At 35.5% G+C, this 14,962-nt stretch overlaps 1 protein-coding gene across 1 annotated transcript; it reads left to right on the top strand.

Annotated features, from left to right (window-relative positions):
• Window positions 1-12,235: 12,235 nt before the first annotated feature.
• Window positions 12,236-14,905, top strand: LOC125205798 (pentatricopeptide repeat-containing protein At2g37230). Its single transcript, XM_048104926.1, has one exon. The coding sequence runs from the start codon at window positions 12,346-12,348 to the stop codon at window positions 14,620-14,622; it is 2,277 nt and encodes a 758-aa protein (XP_047960883.1). The 5' UTR covers window positions 12,236-12,345; the 3' UTR covers window positions 14,623-14,905.
• Window positions 14,906-14,962: the final 57 nt, after the last annotated feature.

The raw sequence follows: 14,962 nt of genomic DNA, 5'->3' as shown, positions 1-14,962 counted from the left end.
TATTTAGAATCAAGATTTGAATATATTTTTTTTGTGGATTTTATATATTATATAAGATTTGATTTTGTATTAAATCATGGATTAGTTATAATTTTATCCTTTTTTTAAATGGTTTGTAGGGTTTTAATTCCTAGTTTAACCCTGTAAAATTTGGATAAGGGAAATCTAGTTTTTATCATATTCTGGATTTGAAAGGGTTTTATTCCAAACAAATCTTATTTGGATTTAGATAATGATCATATTTTTTTATTCTTACCCTATGAATTTATATGAATTTATTCATGATAAATTTAAGGGATTTAAATGATTATAATATTTTTTCTTATCTTTTTGGTTTTGTTTTGGATTTTTTCCCTAGATAAATCTTGGATAGATTTGAACAATGATAATATAATTTTTCAATTCTATGGATTTATATGGTTTACTCCAAGATTAAACCCCTAGATGGATTAGGAATAATATTAATATTAATTTTTTTTACCCCAGGGTTTTTAAAGGGAATTTTTATTAAGACAAACCCTTTTAGATGGTTTAAAAATAACGTTAATCCAAGTTATCCTTATCTTTTGGTTTTTATATCCTAGATAGATTAGGATAAAGATGATATATAAGAGATCTTTTAAATTTGGGATTTAGATAAATTTTTTTATTTTAAGAAACCCTAAGAAATTTTGATTTTTTGGATTCATTCTAAAAGAATTAAGATTTGTACAAATCTTGGTTGATAGGAATTTATTTTTATCTTATGGATAATGAGGGGCTGATTCTATCTAGTAATACCCTAGTACGATTTAAATAATGATAATCTTAGATCAACGTTATCTTAAATTTTGTGGTTTTGGGTTTTTTATCGAAATAAAATCTTGAATAACCCAAAAGGATTTAGATAGTTAACTCTATCTTGATAAACCCTATCGAAATTGGATAATTATGATCCAAATATAAAACTTAATTTTTTAAATTTAAATTCCCTTTGACTAGATTAAATAATTGTGGAAAATTACCCCGGTTTAAATCCCTGCTTTAGATGGATTTATCTTTTTTTTGGTGTTTATCTATTTTAAGGGATTTTTAAAATGTTTTTATTAATTTCAAAAACCATATAAAAATATCAAATGATGATTACAACAAGTCCCGGTTTTGGTCCCCATTATTGGGGTTTGAAAAATTTTTTGTGAAGGGATTTTCTAATATTATCGCCACCCGGATAGGGACAATAATCCTACAAAACGGGGAAGTTCATAAGGGCAGATTTTCTCACATAATAAATAGAATGAACTAAAAAAGTTTCCCAATATTTTTTTTGGGCGATGGGGAAAATTTAACCCGGGGAACCGCAGTTCGGGTTCAATCAAATTTATGAGATAGCTTGATTTTGTTATCAACACAGAACATTTTTTGGGGGAGGTGTTGTAGAAAAAAAATTCAAATTGCAAAATAAATTCGTTTTAGGGAAAAGGGCGTTAACCTCCGGAGGGGAAGGGTTTATTGAGGGTTTGGGTTGTGACCAAGGAAATTGTCAAAATTTTAAGGGTTTTAAACCCTCCGAGGAGGATAAAATTTATTAATTTTGGGTTGGGAAGATCATTTTTTTTGTGGTTATTTGTGATTATGTATTGAGAGAGTATGTGATAAAAAATTTATTTCCCAAATCTTCATTATGCTTTTAATATTTTTCTGCGATCCTTATAGAAAGAAACTCAATGCCTAAATTATGTAGCCCGCGAAAGGGATAAGATTCTCATACCCGAAAGCTTGGAAGTTTAAAATTAAATGATTCATTTTTTTATTTAAAAATTCCCCGAAGAATGTTCGAATGATTATGCATGTACTTGACAAACTCTTTGGGGAATAAGGTCGTATTTTCCTTTGGAGTTCGACAAGTTTTGGAATACAATGAAAGATGGATATCAAAGAATCTTAAATGATTCGATTGGAATACCCTAAAGAAAATTTAAATGTTTTGAGGATCTTTTGATCACTTAAATGTTTCGACACAAGTCTTTCCCAAAGTAACAAGAAATGACTATAAGAAGGTTTAATTTGAAGAAAAAATCTTGAATAATAGTTTTTGGGGGTTTTAAACATTAGAAAAAGAACATGATAGAGGGCGAATTCATAAAGGGCCGCATTTTTCTTAAGTCCCAGTTCATTTGAACAAAAAATAGATATGGAAATGGGAGAGCCCCCATTGTCATCAATGTTTGTTTAAAAGGGAAAAAATGCCTTTTTGGGGTTTGGGGAAAATATTTTATAAAAGGGGAAAAGACTTACATGACAAGCCTTCTAAATAAAGATCTTGATCCGGTTAGGTTTTTTTAAAGGGGAGCTATTAATGCTCAACTATTGTTTTATGGTTGATGCTTAAAGGGATCATAGTATTAAAATAATATAATTGCGACAAAAGGGGAGTATTCAACAACACTTCAACCCTTTAAACATTAATGATAAAAATATTTATTGCTCTTAGTCTTAAAAAAGAAAATACTTTAAAAAGTTTAAACCCATCTACTTTTCAAGATTTTAACATTTCGTTAAATACTTGGAAATTGAAAAAATCCGTTTTAAAGCACTTTGAGTTAGAATCATTTGATTTTTCGGATTCGAATACTTATAAAATGCAACATAGAAAGACTAAAAAGTCTTAAGGTTTACCCATGGGGACGGAAAAAGGGGTTTTGATCGGAAAGGGGGTCCCCCTCTCCATTAACAATCCCAAACATTCATCTAATGAATGGGATAGTTATGTAAGAAGGAATCAAAAATCTTTAAGACAAGTTTGATTAAGTGATGATTGATCATTAAAATCTTATCATTGATGGGATAAACATTAAAGAAACTACCAAAACAAGGACCTTTTTTTCAAAACACGAGTTGGGACTGAGCCTCCCAGTCTAGCACATCTCAAAGGGGGAATGTTGTTCCAACACGTGTTGGAAAAGTGTCCGAAATTGGGGGAGTCCCAGGCATGTTTTAAGGTTTGTCCCAAATGATGTGGGGTTTTAAGTTAGAACCGAATAATTCCCCTTTTTTAAAAATCAAGAGATGAACTACAAGCCCTTTTTAAAAAAATCTTTTCAAAATTTAAAAAAGATATTCCCCATTTTCCACATTACCCGAAGTCATTTCCATTAGAAACTTTTGCACTAATAAAAAACAACTTGATTTTTAAAATTGTTGGAACCTAACGGGGAGTGGGAGCGTTCCCCTTGGGAACCCCCAAAAAAGTTCATGGGTTAAAAAAGGTCGAAGGCCCCAGCCCTTTGATCAACTTGAACATAATTCCCCTTTTAAATACAATGTAGTAATTTGGGTTTATTTGGATATTCATCTTTGAAAAAAAATAGATTTCAAACTACAATCTAAGATAGGGCAACATGTTTTACAAAACTTGCAAAAATACCTAAGTCAGGGCATCAAAAGGGGCTAGTATATTTGAATGTAAAATATGGGTCTTAAATGGCTAGACAATGACAATTGGGGTTTTCCCAAAAAAAAGGGAAATTTTCTTTCGCTTTTCGGGCCCCGGGGTTTATTCGATCCCATTGCAAAAGGGGAAAACATAAATTGAAAATAGTATTATGATTGTTTGAAGGTTCATAAATAAGTCTTGAGGAAATCATCTACTAGAACATTCTAATAGATATGTAATTAAGGGCAAGAAACGCATGATTGGAAGCTTCCTTTTTAAAACCTTCGTGGGGCTTAGGCAAAAATCTAAATCGAGTATATGTGTTTTATCAAAATTATCAAATATTTGGAATTTGACTTGTTTCCCTTTAAAAAGGGTTGTGCACGGGGGTTGAAAAATGCATTTTTGTATGGTATTATTGGTACTCTTTCGAAAGATGAAATCTTTCAAAAGTTGCAAACAACTAAGGCCCGGGATCTGGCGTAAATTTTAAAAAATTTTCTACCAAATTTTTTAAAATAAATGATTTAAGAGAAATAATTTCATTTTTAACCCTCTAAGTCCTTTTAAGATCGCTTTGAAAGAATGTTGAGATTCTCTTAGGAATCCTATATCTACCATTGCTTGGAACATTTAAGCATTAGAAATTCCATGAAAAGGTTTATACCTCTCCCAAAATGGAATTGTCTTTTTCAATAAGTGTCGTTTTAAATTAGTGAGATCAAAAATTATGAGGCTTTGTTTCGGAGATGGGTTTTCTATTTGTATAGTGTTCTTTAAATTTGATATTAGTTGTGCTTTTCAAAGAAGTATATATCATAAAACCCGGCCCCAAAAAAATTTTTTATTGAGGGAAATTTTAAAATTTTAGGGTGGAAAAATAAGCTATATTCCCAGTTTACCCAAAAATTCATGTAATTTTCCTTAAAGGTTTCAATTGTCTTAGTTTTAGACTAATCGGTGATGAGAAGTCATCCTCTGAATATGTGTTTACCTTAGGAATATCTTCCTAATGCTTTAATCGTAAGTTTGAAAATATGCCTATGGTATTATTTTTTGATTACTCTTTGTGAAGGTAACTCGGGAAAACGAGTTTATTAAGCTAAACAATCACATATGGGGATGAAATTAATTAAAGATCAAGTACGCAAAACAAAAACATTATGGTGAAAAAGATATTATCGGAGGGAAAAACCCCCCGGGGATTTTTCTTTCAAAATTGGGGAAAAGAATGAAGTTCGATATATCTAAAAACCAAAATTCCCGCTTTTTTGTATAAAATGGGAGAGTTTTTAATTGGGGATACTGAAAGCATGTTTTTAGTATAAGTGGGGAATTGTTAGGTTTTTTTCTTTTGAAAAACATGTTTGAGCAAAATTTTGGGAAAAGAATCTTGCTTGTATACGTAAAACTTTTATAATCCACAACCCGATTCGGATTATTCGACGGCCCGCACGAATAAAACCTTTTTATTATTACATTGTGTTTGCTTGTGCATTTATAAGATGTTTTACAAACATTTAAATGCATAAAAGTAAACAAAGTCTAAGTCTTTTTCTTAGTAAAAGGTTGTGGGCGTTTGTCCCCTTTAAGGTAACACGGGCGGGTCTATCAAAACTTTGAAAAAAAAAAGAAGAATTTTTAAAAACCAGATAGGTTTTAACACCAATTAGGAAAAGGGTTTCAAAGTCCCCGTATTTCTAAGCCTTTTAAATAATTTGACATTGGGGTGGTATAGGAGAACGGGTCTAAAAGGACGTGTCTTTATGCTATCCCCCAAAGAAAGTAGGGCTTGATAAAATATTATTTCTTAATTTTACATATGTTAAAATTGAGCATACGGGATTGATTATGTACTACTTTGACTTATCAAATGGTGCGGGTTTTTTTGTAACTTAAAAATCCTTATATATTGGGTAGTGGTGATTAATATCTAGCTCTAGGGTTTCATTATGTTAAAACGTGCACGAAAAAGAGTTTGTTTGATAATGTCCTCCAAAAGGGAGCTGAACAAAGGGTTTTTTTATTCAAAAGGTAGGTTGGGGTTTTTTTACTTAGTTAAATAAATGATTCTTTTAAGTCCCCTTTTTTGGAATTAATAAGATATTAATTAATTAAGTCCATAAAACATTGATTAATTAATGGACATTTATATCTTAAGCGCGGGGAAAAAAATAATAAAATTGGAAAAAATGGGAATTTTTAATTTCGGATTTGGGTGGGGGGTTAAAATTACTTGGGGGGTGGGTGCCTTTTCCCAAAATAAACCTTTTTTTAAAAGTGGGGTTTAATTTTAAATTTGTAAAAAGTTTAGGCAAGGGCCCATAAAAAACCCAAAAAACCCTCTTGGGCCCAAAAAACTTAATATAAATAGGAGAATAAAGGAGACAAAAAGAACACAAAATTTTTATTTAATAATTTTTTGAAAATTTTGAACCCCTAGGAGGAGAATTTTGAATTCTACTCCCCTTTTCCCCCAAAGGTTTCTTTTTCTTTATTGGGAAAATCCCAGTATTTTGATGAGATCCCCCCCGATATCGAGATACGGTTAAGGGAAACCGGGGAAGATCCGTGGTCCCAGTATTGAAGATCATCACGTGGGAAAGGGGCGAAACCCAAACGGCGATTCTTTGGGGAATCAAATCTAACCCCAAAGTAATTTGTTTTAAAAAAATTTTTTTTAGAGCATTTTTTTATTTTGCCCCTTTTCATAAATTATCCTTTAACGTGAATTGATTAATCGCATAATCGGTCAAAATAGATCCGGGATTCGATTTATTTATTTGTTCCCAAATCTTCCGGCTTTCGGGGGCACCCAAACCCCAACCAAAGATCATCCGTACGAGAATGTCCACCCTCCCAAAGGGGTGGACAACCGGGCCAAAAAGTTCTTTCGGGTTTTTTAACCCCGGGGGCCCCCGAAGGGCAAAATGGGGGCCCTGGTAGTCCAACCCAGGGGGGGACCCCGTTTTCTTCGGACGGGGGTGAGTCACTACGCGAACCCTTGTGAAAAAAAAATGTCGTTAAAGGGGAAGGTCATTAGGGGGACATGGGAAAGATCCCACCCAGCTTTTGGTCCCAGGGGGGTCCGCGGGAGTGGTGGGGTACTTCCCCCCGTGCAACAATCGCCAATGCCAAAGGGTACTATAAGCATCTTGCCCATATTGTCCACTCGTACGCTCACTTGATATATATTATTCCTGCCCCAATTTATTCGGGTCCGGACCCCTTTTCCGGGCCGGGGGCCGGGGCTTTCCCCCGGCCCCCGGGCCGGGGCTCTCCCGGCCCATGTGGCCCCCGCGGTGATCAAGATTATTTTTCCCTTTCTGCTCTAAAAACTTGGTGTTTGTTTGGGATGGTTTCGGTGTTCGTATGTCACAAAACTAGGGGTTTTTTGGATTTGGTTAATATTTTGTGGCGTGATTATATGATATGTATGTTAACGATGATGATATATTTTGTGGCAGTGCTTTGTAGAAAATTACTCTAGTATTTTGGTTAATTTTTGTGGAAGTGATTTGTAGCAAATTACTCTAGTATTTTGGTTATTTTTTGTGGCAGTGATTTGTAGCAAATTACACTAGTATTTTGGTTAATTTTTGTGGCAGTGATTTGTAGCAAATTACACTAGTATTTTGGTGGCATTGATGATATATTTTGATGGCATGTGATAGAGTACTTACTCTATTTTGTCGGGGTTTTTTCAATTGAGGACATAGTTTGTAATTTCAGTCATAGTTTCGTAACTTCATTCGTGATTTCAGTCATTCTTGAAAAACTTCAATCATGATTTAGATTGAAGTCATAGTACAATACTTAACTTCCTGTAACTTCATTCGTCATTTGTTAGAAAACACAACATAGCTTATAACAGTAGAAAAATTACAAAGCATAACAACAAGATTATGATCTTTAACTTTCGGGAAGTAGTTGTTGTCTTAGTAATTTGTAGTGTCAATGCTTCACACTCTTCAGTTTCATGGCAGTTGAACTTCAAGGCTTCAAAATCATCGGTTTCATGCGCAATTTCTCTTGCGAGAACACCTTCAAGTAGCGATTTGGCTCTAAGCTCAGTTCAATTGGTCTCGTTCGGGACGAGGCCAATTCCAATTGAAGCTTGACCCGAAAGACTGAGGAGATGAAGACATTGCAACACGACCTGAATTCAATTCAACATTACAAATTCCAGATCAGCATTGCAATGTCGCCGAAATATAGCAGAAAACATAAAATCATTATTCCAGATGCCCAACTCCCAACAACCATAAAATTCAACAAAGAATTGCAAAATAAAATTCCAGAAGCCCGGCTGTAACCCTACAAAACCTGACTTGACTTGCCAAAATAAAATTCAACCAAGAATTGCAAATTAATTTGAATGATATTCAAAAAAACATCAACGACAAATCACTATTGCTCAGTTTTAATCATAAATAGATCATATAACACGATTTATTCTGAATAAATATGCATCTAACGTAAGACTAATATAATTTTCGTTTATTAATTTTGAAAACAATCAAAATTAACTAGAAAATTTCAACAAAAATTCTCCTATATCAAATTTTTAGTAGTATCAATTTTGTAGTCAACTTCATAGTATTTTTAGTCAAATTCTCCTATACATTAGATGCATATTTATTTCAGAATAAATCGTGTTATATGATCTATTTATGATTAAAACTAGTAATTATTGATTAAAACTAAGGCGGCTGCGTACCTTATTGATTAAATATTAGACACTATCAAATATTGATTAAAACTATTAATTTGTTATTTAATAGTAATTTTAATAATTAAAAATTTTTATTGATATTTAAAAATTGAAATTTAAAATTTAATTTTATAAAAAATAAATCTAATATTGAAATAAAGAAACAAAGTGAAGGATGGCAAAAGGAAAGAAGAATGATAATTTTTGAAATAATATCATATTTAGTACATCACAAAAATAATATCAGATTTAAAATGTAAAAAGACCAAATTTCCCAAACCTCCCAAAACCCCCCAAAAGGGTATTTTCGTCACGAAACAGTGAAAAAGGACCATTTTCAAGATAAGCGCTTAGTCCAGGATTGTCTGGGGATATTTTTAAAGTCCAAGGTTCATTGGCAAGATAAATGCATAGTCCAGGGACTATTTTTGTAGTTCACTCAAGAAGTAAAAAATAAATAAGAAAAGAAGAAAAAAAATAATCACATATTTGGTTCTATTTAATTGACATTTCCAAAAATATCCTCCATAACAAATAAATCACATATTTGCTACCCAGGGTTATTTTTGTCATGGGGTACCAAAAACGATATAAAATAAAGATCAGGTACCATTTATGTGCGAAAGTGAAAGATCAGGTACCATTTATGTAATTCACTACTTGAAATAAATGGGTGTTAACTTCATACCTAACCAATCGCCATCTGCTGAGTTTAAAAATTGGACCGGACCAGCCGGTTGGACCACAACCACTGGCTGGTTGGACCGGTTTTTTTCAATTGTAAGACATTTTTTTTCAAAAAATCGCCTCCAAAGGGATTCGAACCTTGTACTTCATACAAGCATGACTCCTATACTGATGCACCACTTCAATCGTTTTGGCATACTCCCTTCGTCCCGCTTTAAGAGTCCTGTTTGATCAATTTTGGACGTCCCGCTTTAAGAGTCCCAATTAGAATAAACTAATAAAAAATGCCTACAAAGTAAGTAAAAAAGTATTAAAAGTGGGACCCAATATCCACTACAACATATTTTTATTACACACTCAAAACACATCAGTTTTGTGAATGGAACCACTGCCGGACCCAGGTGGGGTCGACCGACCCCACCGTCGTCTGCCGAGAGCTGCCTGAAACTCCATTTATGGACCTCTGAGATCCGGCGCAACTCCACTTCGACCCCACGGAGCTCCGCCTTGACGCCAAGTGACAGATCTCCACGCAATTCTTCACTTCACTCTTTGCCGAAAATAAAAGAGATAGAGAATAACAGTTGAAAGAATATACGAGAGAGAAGGAGAGTAAGAGGGAGAGCTCAGCTCCGGCGGAAAGAATAGATGGAGAAGACGTCGTTTCAATTATAATTTGGTATAAAATGGGGGTAAATAATTGGGCCTACTCCTTTACCTAAAATGGATGATAGCTAAAAAGATTTATAGATTAATTAAAAGCCGTAATTATATTTATAATGTTTGTTATAGTAATGATAATTTTATTTCATCTATTGATTTTTGTTTTGAATTATTGATAAATATAATAAGAATTTATAAAATTAGTTTAAAAATATTTAAATATAAATTCATAAATAAATATTTAAGTTAGAAAATAAAAAATTTAAACTAAATATTTTTTAAATAATTATTAACTTGTTTGCGTAGAAATGGCGCAACAGCATACGATCGATCTATTTCCAATTCTCCACATATATTTTCATTTTTCAAGTTACTGTAGCTGTGCACAACGTCCAAGAGAAATAATAAGTGGTTTTCTTAAAAAGAATTATGATCCCAATTCCCAACACATCTTCTCCTTCCTTCCATGCTTCTCGCCATTTCCAAATCTGCAATTCCACATTTTAAAAACATTGAACTGCTTCTCTCTCGGTTTATTGTCACACTCACAGCCACCAGCCATCGTTTGTTCTCTTCTCCACCCTGATGCACGGTGGAGAGGGGTCGGAAGGGTCGACCGACCACACCGGCGGCAAAGGAGGACCGGGAAAATTAATTAGAAATGACTTTTTCTTCCGACCCCTCCTGGCTCCTTCTCTAGTGATGGCTTGGCCTGTGCTGCGTCCGTCAATGCCGGTTGCCATTTCCCTGAAGCTGGCGTTGAGCAGCCTGATTTTCCCTACTCGTCTTCCGCCCTACTTTCCTTCCAATTTATCCAAAATTCCAAAGCCGTCGACCTCTACCACCATTCCTTCAAAGCCGTCTACCTCCGATTCCTCCAAAGTTGGTAATGGTAGATTCATTTTTCTTAATAAATGCATATTCCACAAAGTGCTACTTATAATCGTAGTTGAAAACTTTCGGTGTAAGCCTCCAATGTATAAAAAATGTACAACGTCTTGAAAATGTAATTCCTGTACTCCCTTCATCCCCGATTAAGAGTCACACTTTGACCGGACACGAGTTTTAAGAAATGTAAAGAAAAGTTGGTTGAAAAAGTTATGAAATTTGGGACCCACTTTTTTTATATTGGTTTTATAATAAAATGTTAGTGAAATGAGTTGGTGGAATGTGAGACCTACTTATTATTTATGGTAAAAATAAAATGTGACTCTTACCTGAGGACGGACTGAAATGAATAAGCGTGACTCTTAGGGATGAAAGAAGTAGTCTGTACAGCGTCTTGAAAAGGGGAACGGCACAAAACATTAAAAAAATGTCTATCTCGAATAAGATCACATGTCAAGAGTATTTGCTCATTTTCCCGCCTAAATTACTTTTAAGTGGCACTTTTATTAATTTCTCCACGACTCTCATTTTATATATTGATAAATTTGTAGTTGGGCCTAACTCATATGAGTCTATGGCCCATAAGTGATCCAAAAGGCCTAATGAAAGTATTTAATTTTAAATACTATATTGTTAATCAATTAACCGAACAGTCAGTTGTTTGAACTAAATCATAATTTTGTTATCCTACGGTTCGCGATTTTGATTATATTCTTTATACGGTTCCTAATCCATCTCTATATCTTAATTTGTTTTTTAGATGTCCAACTTATAAGAATCAAATTATATTCTTTTAATCTTATTATTAAAGTAAATTACAGACTCATGAGCGAAAGGGCTAAAGATCAGAATATAAACAGTAATCGGCTATCAGAGATGATTACTAAACGATCTTAAAAGATCAACATTGTCTTCATATTCGAAAGATCTTCGCGTGGGTACCTCTCATGCCTCAATTGGAGTCCTCGTGGGATCAATACCTCTTATACTACTTCATCGTTTTTTGCTTGTGGTTGAAGTGATTATAGGGGAACTAAACTTGTTTTATAATTTTATTACTCCATCCGTCCCGTCCTATAAGAATATGCACTTTTGGTTGGACACGGGTTTTAAAGTCCAATTGATAAAGTAAGAGTTTCGAATTTAATGCACAATTAGTAGAAAAAAAGTAATAAAAGTGTTATTAGTGGAGAATAGGCCCCACCTTATGAGAGAAAAAAGTTTTTAAACTTAGAAAATATATATTCTTATGAGACGAAGAAAACGGGAAAAATGTCTATTCTTGTAGGAGGTAGGAAATATTAATTGCCTCATAAAATTGACAACATCCACTCAAATTTCGTGTTGAGAAAAATAATTAGCTTTAAATGGAATGGATGGAATATAATAAGATGAACCATCACTTAAAATAAATGGTTTCATGCTAGGAGTTTTTCATTATTTAGATCCTTGGATTGGTTTGATGTAAAACTTCTAAGGTAAAAATGAAAAGAAAACCAGGGATAAATTTATAAATGTTTTCATGCTAGGAGTTTTTCATTATTTAGATCCTTGGATTGGTTTGATGTAAAACTTCTAAGGTAAAAATGAAAAGAAAACCAGGAATAAAAATTTATCCGAACCTCTAATAATATTAATTAGTACTATCGTAACATGTAAAATTTATTATTCTCGAATTTAGCTAATGTAATCATTTTTCCCAATTTTACAATTTATCAATTAGTTATATAAATTTAGCTAATGTAGTTTTTTCCCCAAATTTTACGAACGTAATATAGTTGGTTATTTTTTTTTAATAAAAATTAGATCAAATTTCATGATTTAAGGTCATACATACATAAAAATAAATGGAAAACAAAGCTTGAAGCAAAACTGCCGTCTGTCTTTAAACCCTAACCAGACAATGGCTGCAAAACCCTCCTCATTCCCTCTCTCTTTCTAACCCAACCTGTACCCATTGATTCATCAAGGCGATTGCAAAATGGCGCCTCTAGCTGCTTCCAAGCAGATCCATTTGAATCCCAATCTCGTCAGGCTCTCATCCCCGTTTTCCTTCAAATCGGCCTTCTTCTGCTCCCCCACGCCGCCCAACGACGAAACCCCCATCCTAAATCAGGAGAATCCTATCCCAAATGAACAACTCCCCATCTCCGCAGATCCAATTTCATCACCAGAAGCGATGGTGCCCGCGTCGCCTTTCCGAGAACTCAGGCGCCCTAAGAACCCGGAAAAAATAGAGGATACTATTTGCAGAATGATGGATAATCGACCCTGGACGACCCGCCTCCAGAACTCAATCCGGCAGCTGGTGCCGAGCTTCGACCACGAGCTCGTTTACAATGTGTTGCACGGCGCCAAGAACTCGGGTCACGCGCTTCAGTTTTTCAGGTGGGTCGAGAGATCGAATCTTATTCAGCACGATAGGGAGAGCCATCTCAAGATGATTGAAATTCTCGGGAGGTCTTCGAAGCTCAATCACGCTAGGTGCATTCTGCTGGATATGCCCAAAAAAGGTTTGAATTGGGATGAGGATTTGTGGGTTGTGATGATTGATAGCTATGGGAAGGCGGGTATAGTTCAGGAGAGTGTGAAGTTGTTTCAGAAAATGGAGGAATTAGGAGTGGATCGGACTATTAAGAGCTATGACGTTCTGTTCAAAGTGATTATGCGTAGGGGGAGGTATATGATGGCGAAGAGGTATTATAATAAGATGTTGAGTGAGGGGATTGAGCCAACTAGGCATACCTTCAACGTTTTGATTTGGGGATTTTTTCTTTCGGGGAAGGTGGAGACTGCGAATAGGTTCTTTGAGGATATGAAGGCGCGTGAGATTATGCCGGATGTGGTCACGTATAACACAATGATTAATGGGTATAATCGAGTTGGGAAAACGGAGGAGGCAGAGGCGTACTTTGTGGAGATGAAAGGTAGGAACATTGAGCCTACTGTGATTACGTATACAACTTTGATCAAGGGGTATGTTGCAGTGGAGAGAGTGGATGATGCATTGAGGTTGGTGGAGGAGATGAGGGGATATGGGATTAAGCCAAATGCTGTCACCTATTCAACCTTGTTGCCGGGCCTTTGTGATGCAGAGAAGATGTCTGAGGCTCGGGCTGTGTTGAGGGAGATGGTGGAGAAGCACATTCCACCTAAGGATAACTCGATTTTCATGAAACTGATGCTTGGCCAATGCAAGGTGGGTGATTTGGATGCTGCAGTTGATGTGTTGAAGGCGATGATTAAGCTGAGTATTCCAACGGAAGCAGGGCATTACGGTGTTCTCATTGAAAATTGCTGCAAGGCTGGTCAATATGATAGAGGTGTGAAGTTGCTGGACAAGCTCATCGAGAAGGATATCATATTAAGGCCTCAGAGTACTTTGCATATGGAACCGAGTGCTTACAATCCGATGGTTGAGTATCTTTGCAGCAATGGCCAGACTGCCAAGGCTGAAGCCCTTGTGCGGCAGTTGATGAAATTGGGTGTCCAGGATCCCGTGGCCCTGAATGCCCTTATCTCTGGGCATTCAAAAGAAGGGACACCTGATTCTGCATTTGAGCTTCTCAAAATCATGCTTAGGAGGAAGGTTGCTTCGGAGAAAAGTGCTTTTGATTTGCTTGTAGAAAGTTACTTGTCAAAGAAGGATCCTGGAGAGGCGAAGGCCGTGCTGGATAGCATGATCGAGAATGGTCATTGTCCCGATTCCTCGCTGTATCGGTCGTTGATGGACGCCTTGTTTGAAGATGGACGGGTGCAGACTGCGAGCAGGGTGATGAAGACGATGCTGGAGAAAGGGGTGACTGATCATAAAGATTTGATTTTTAAGATATTGGAAGCTTTGCTCATGAGGGGGCACGTTGAGGAAGCCCTCGGCCGAATCGAGCTGCTGATGCAGAGTGGCATCGCTCCTGACTTTGACAGCCTGTTATCCCTTCTGTGTGAGAAGGGGAAAACGATTGCTGCCTTGAAGTTGTTGGATTATGGTATGGATAGGGACTACAGCATTGATGTATTGAGCTGCGAGAAGGTTCTGGACACTCTCCTTGCTGCTGGGAAGACTCTCAATGCGTATTCAATACTATGCAAGATTATGGAGAAGGGAGGGGTTAGTGATTGGAGCAGCTGCAAAGACTTGATTAAGAATCTGAATGAAGGGGGTCACACAAAGCAAGCGGATATTCTGTCAAGGATGATTGTGGGGAAGGAGAAGCCAGCTCGTAGCAAGAAAGGAGATAAGAAAGCAGCCATGGCTTAAATATTCATAAGTTATTAGTTTTGCAGTCATTCTTGAGGTGAGAATTTGATTCCTCCATCTTGTTATGAGACTTAGTTTTAAGGTTTCTGTGTTTTGAACTATTTTGCAGCATAGAAAGTCGTTTTATCAGTTAATAATGCAGTTTTCATCCAGAGTTAAGTTTCACTGTTTCAGTCTGATTTGGATGATTGTAGTTGATCTGGATGTATGTCTGTACAAACTTGGATAAGGGTTTTTGTTTGATCTGATTTATCAGTATTTCTTGATTCCATGAAGTTTATCAGTATATTTCTTGATTCCCTTGTGGGATTAAGTTCTTGCACTTGAGATGTGTAGCTCT

This window comes from Salvia hispanica, chromosome 2, assembly GCF_023119035.1.
Source record: "Salvia hispanica cultivar TCC Black 2014 chromosome 2, UniMelb_Shisp_WGS_1.0, whole genome shotgun sequence".
Lineage (NCBI taxonomy): Eukaryota > Viridiplantae > Streptophyta > Magnoliopsida > Lamiales > Lamiaceae > Salvia > Salvia hispanica.
The sequence above is the reverse complement of the archived record's forward strand: the minus strand, read 5'-3'. Positions and strand labels throughout refer to the sequence as shown.

Coding starts and splice junctions, on each gene's coding strand:
- LOC125205798 (XM_048104926.1), top strand. CDS start 12,346: ATGGCGCCTCTAGCTGCTTCCAAGCAGATCCATTTGAATCCCAATCTC.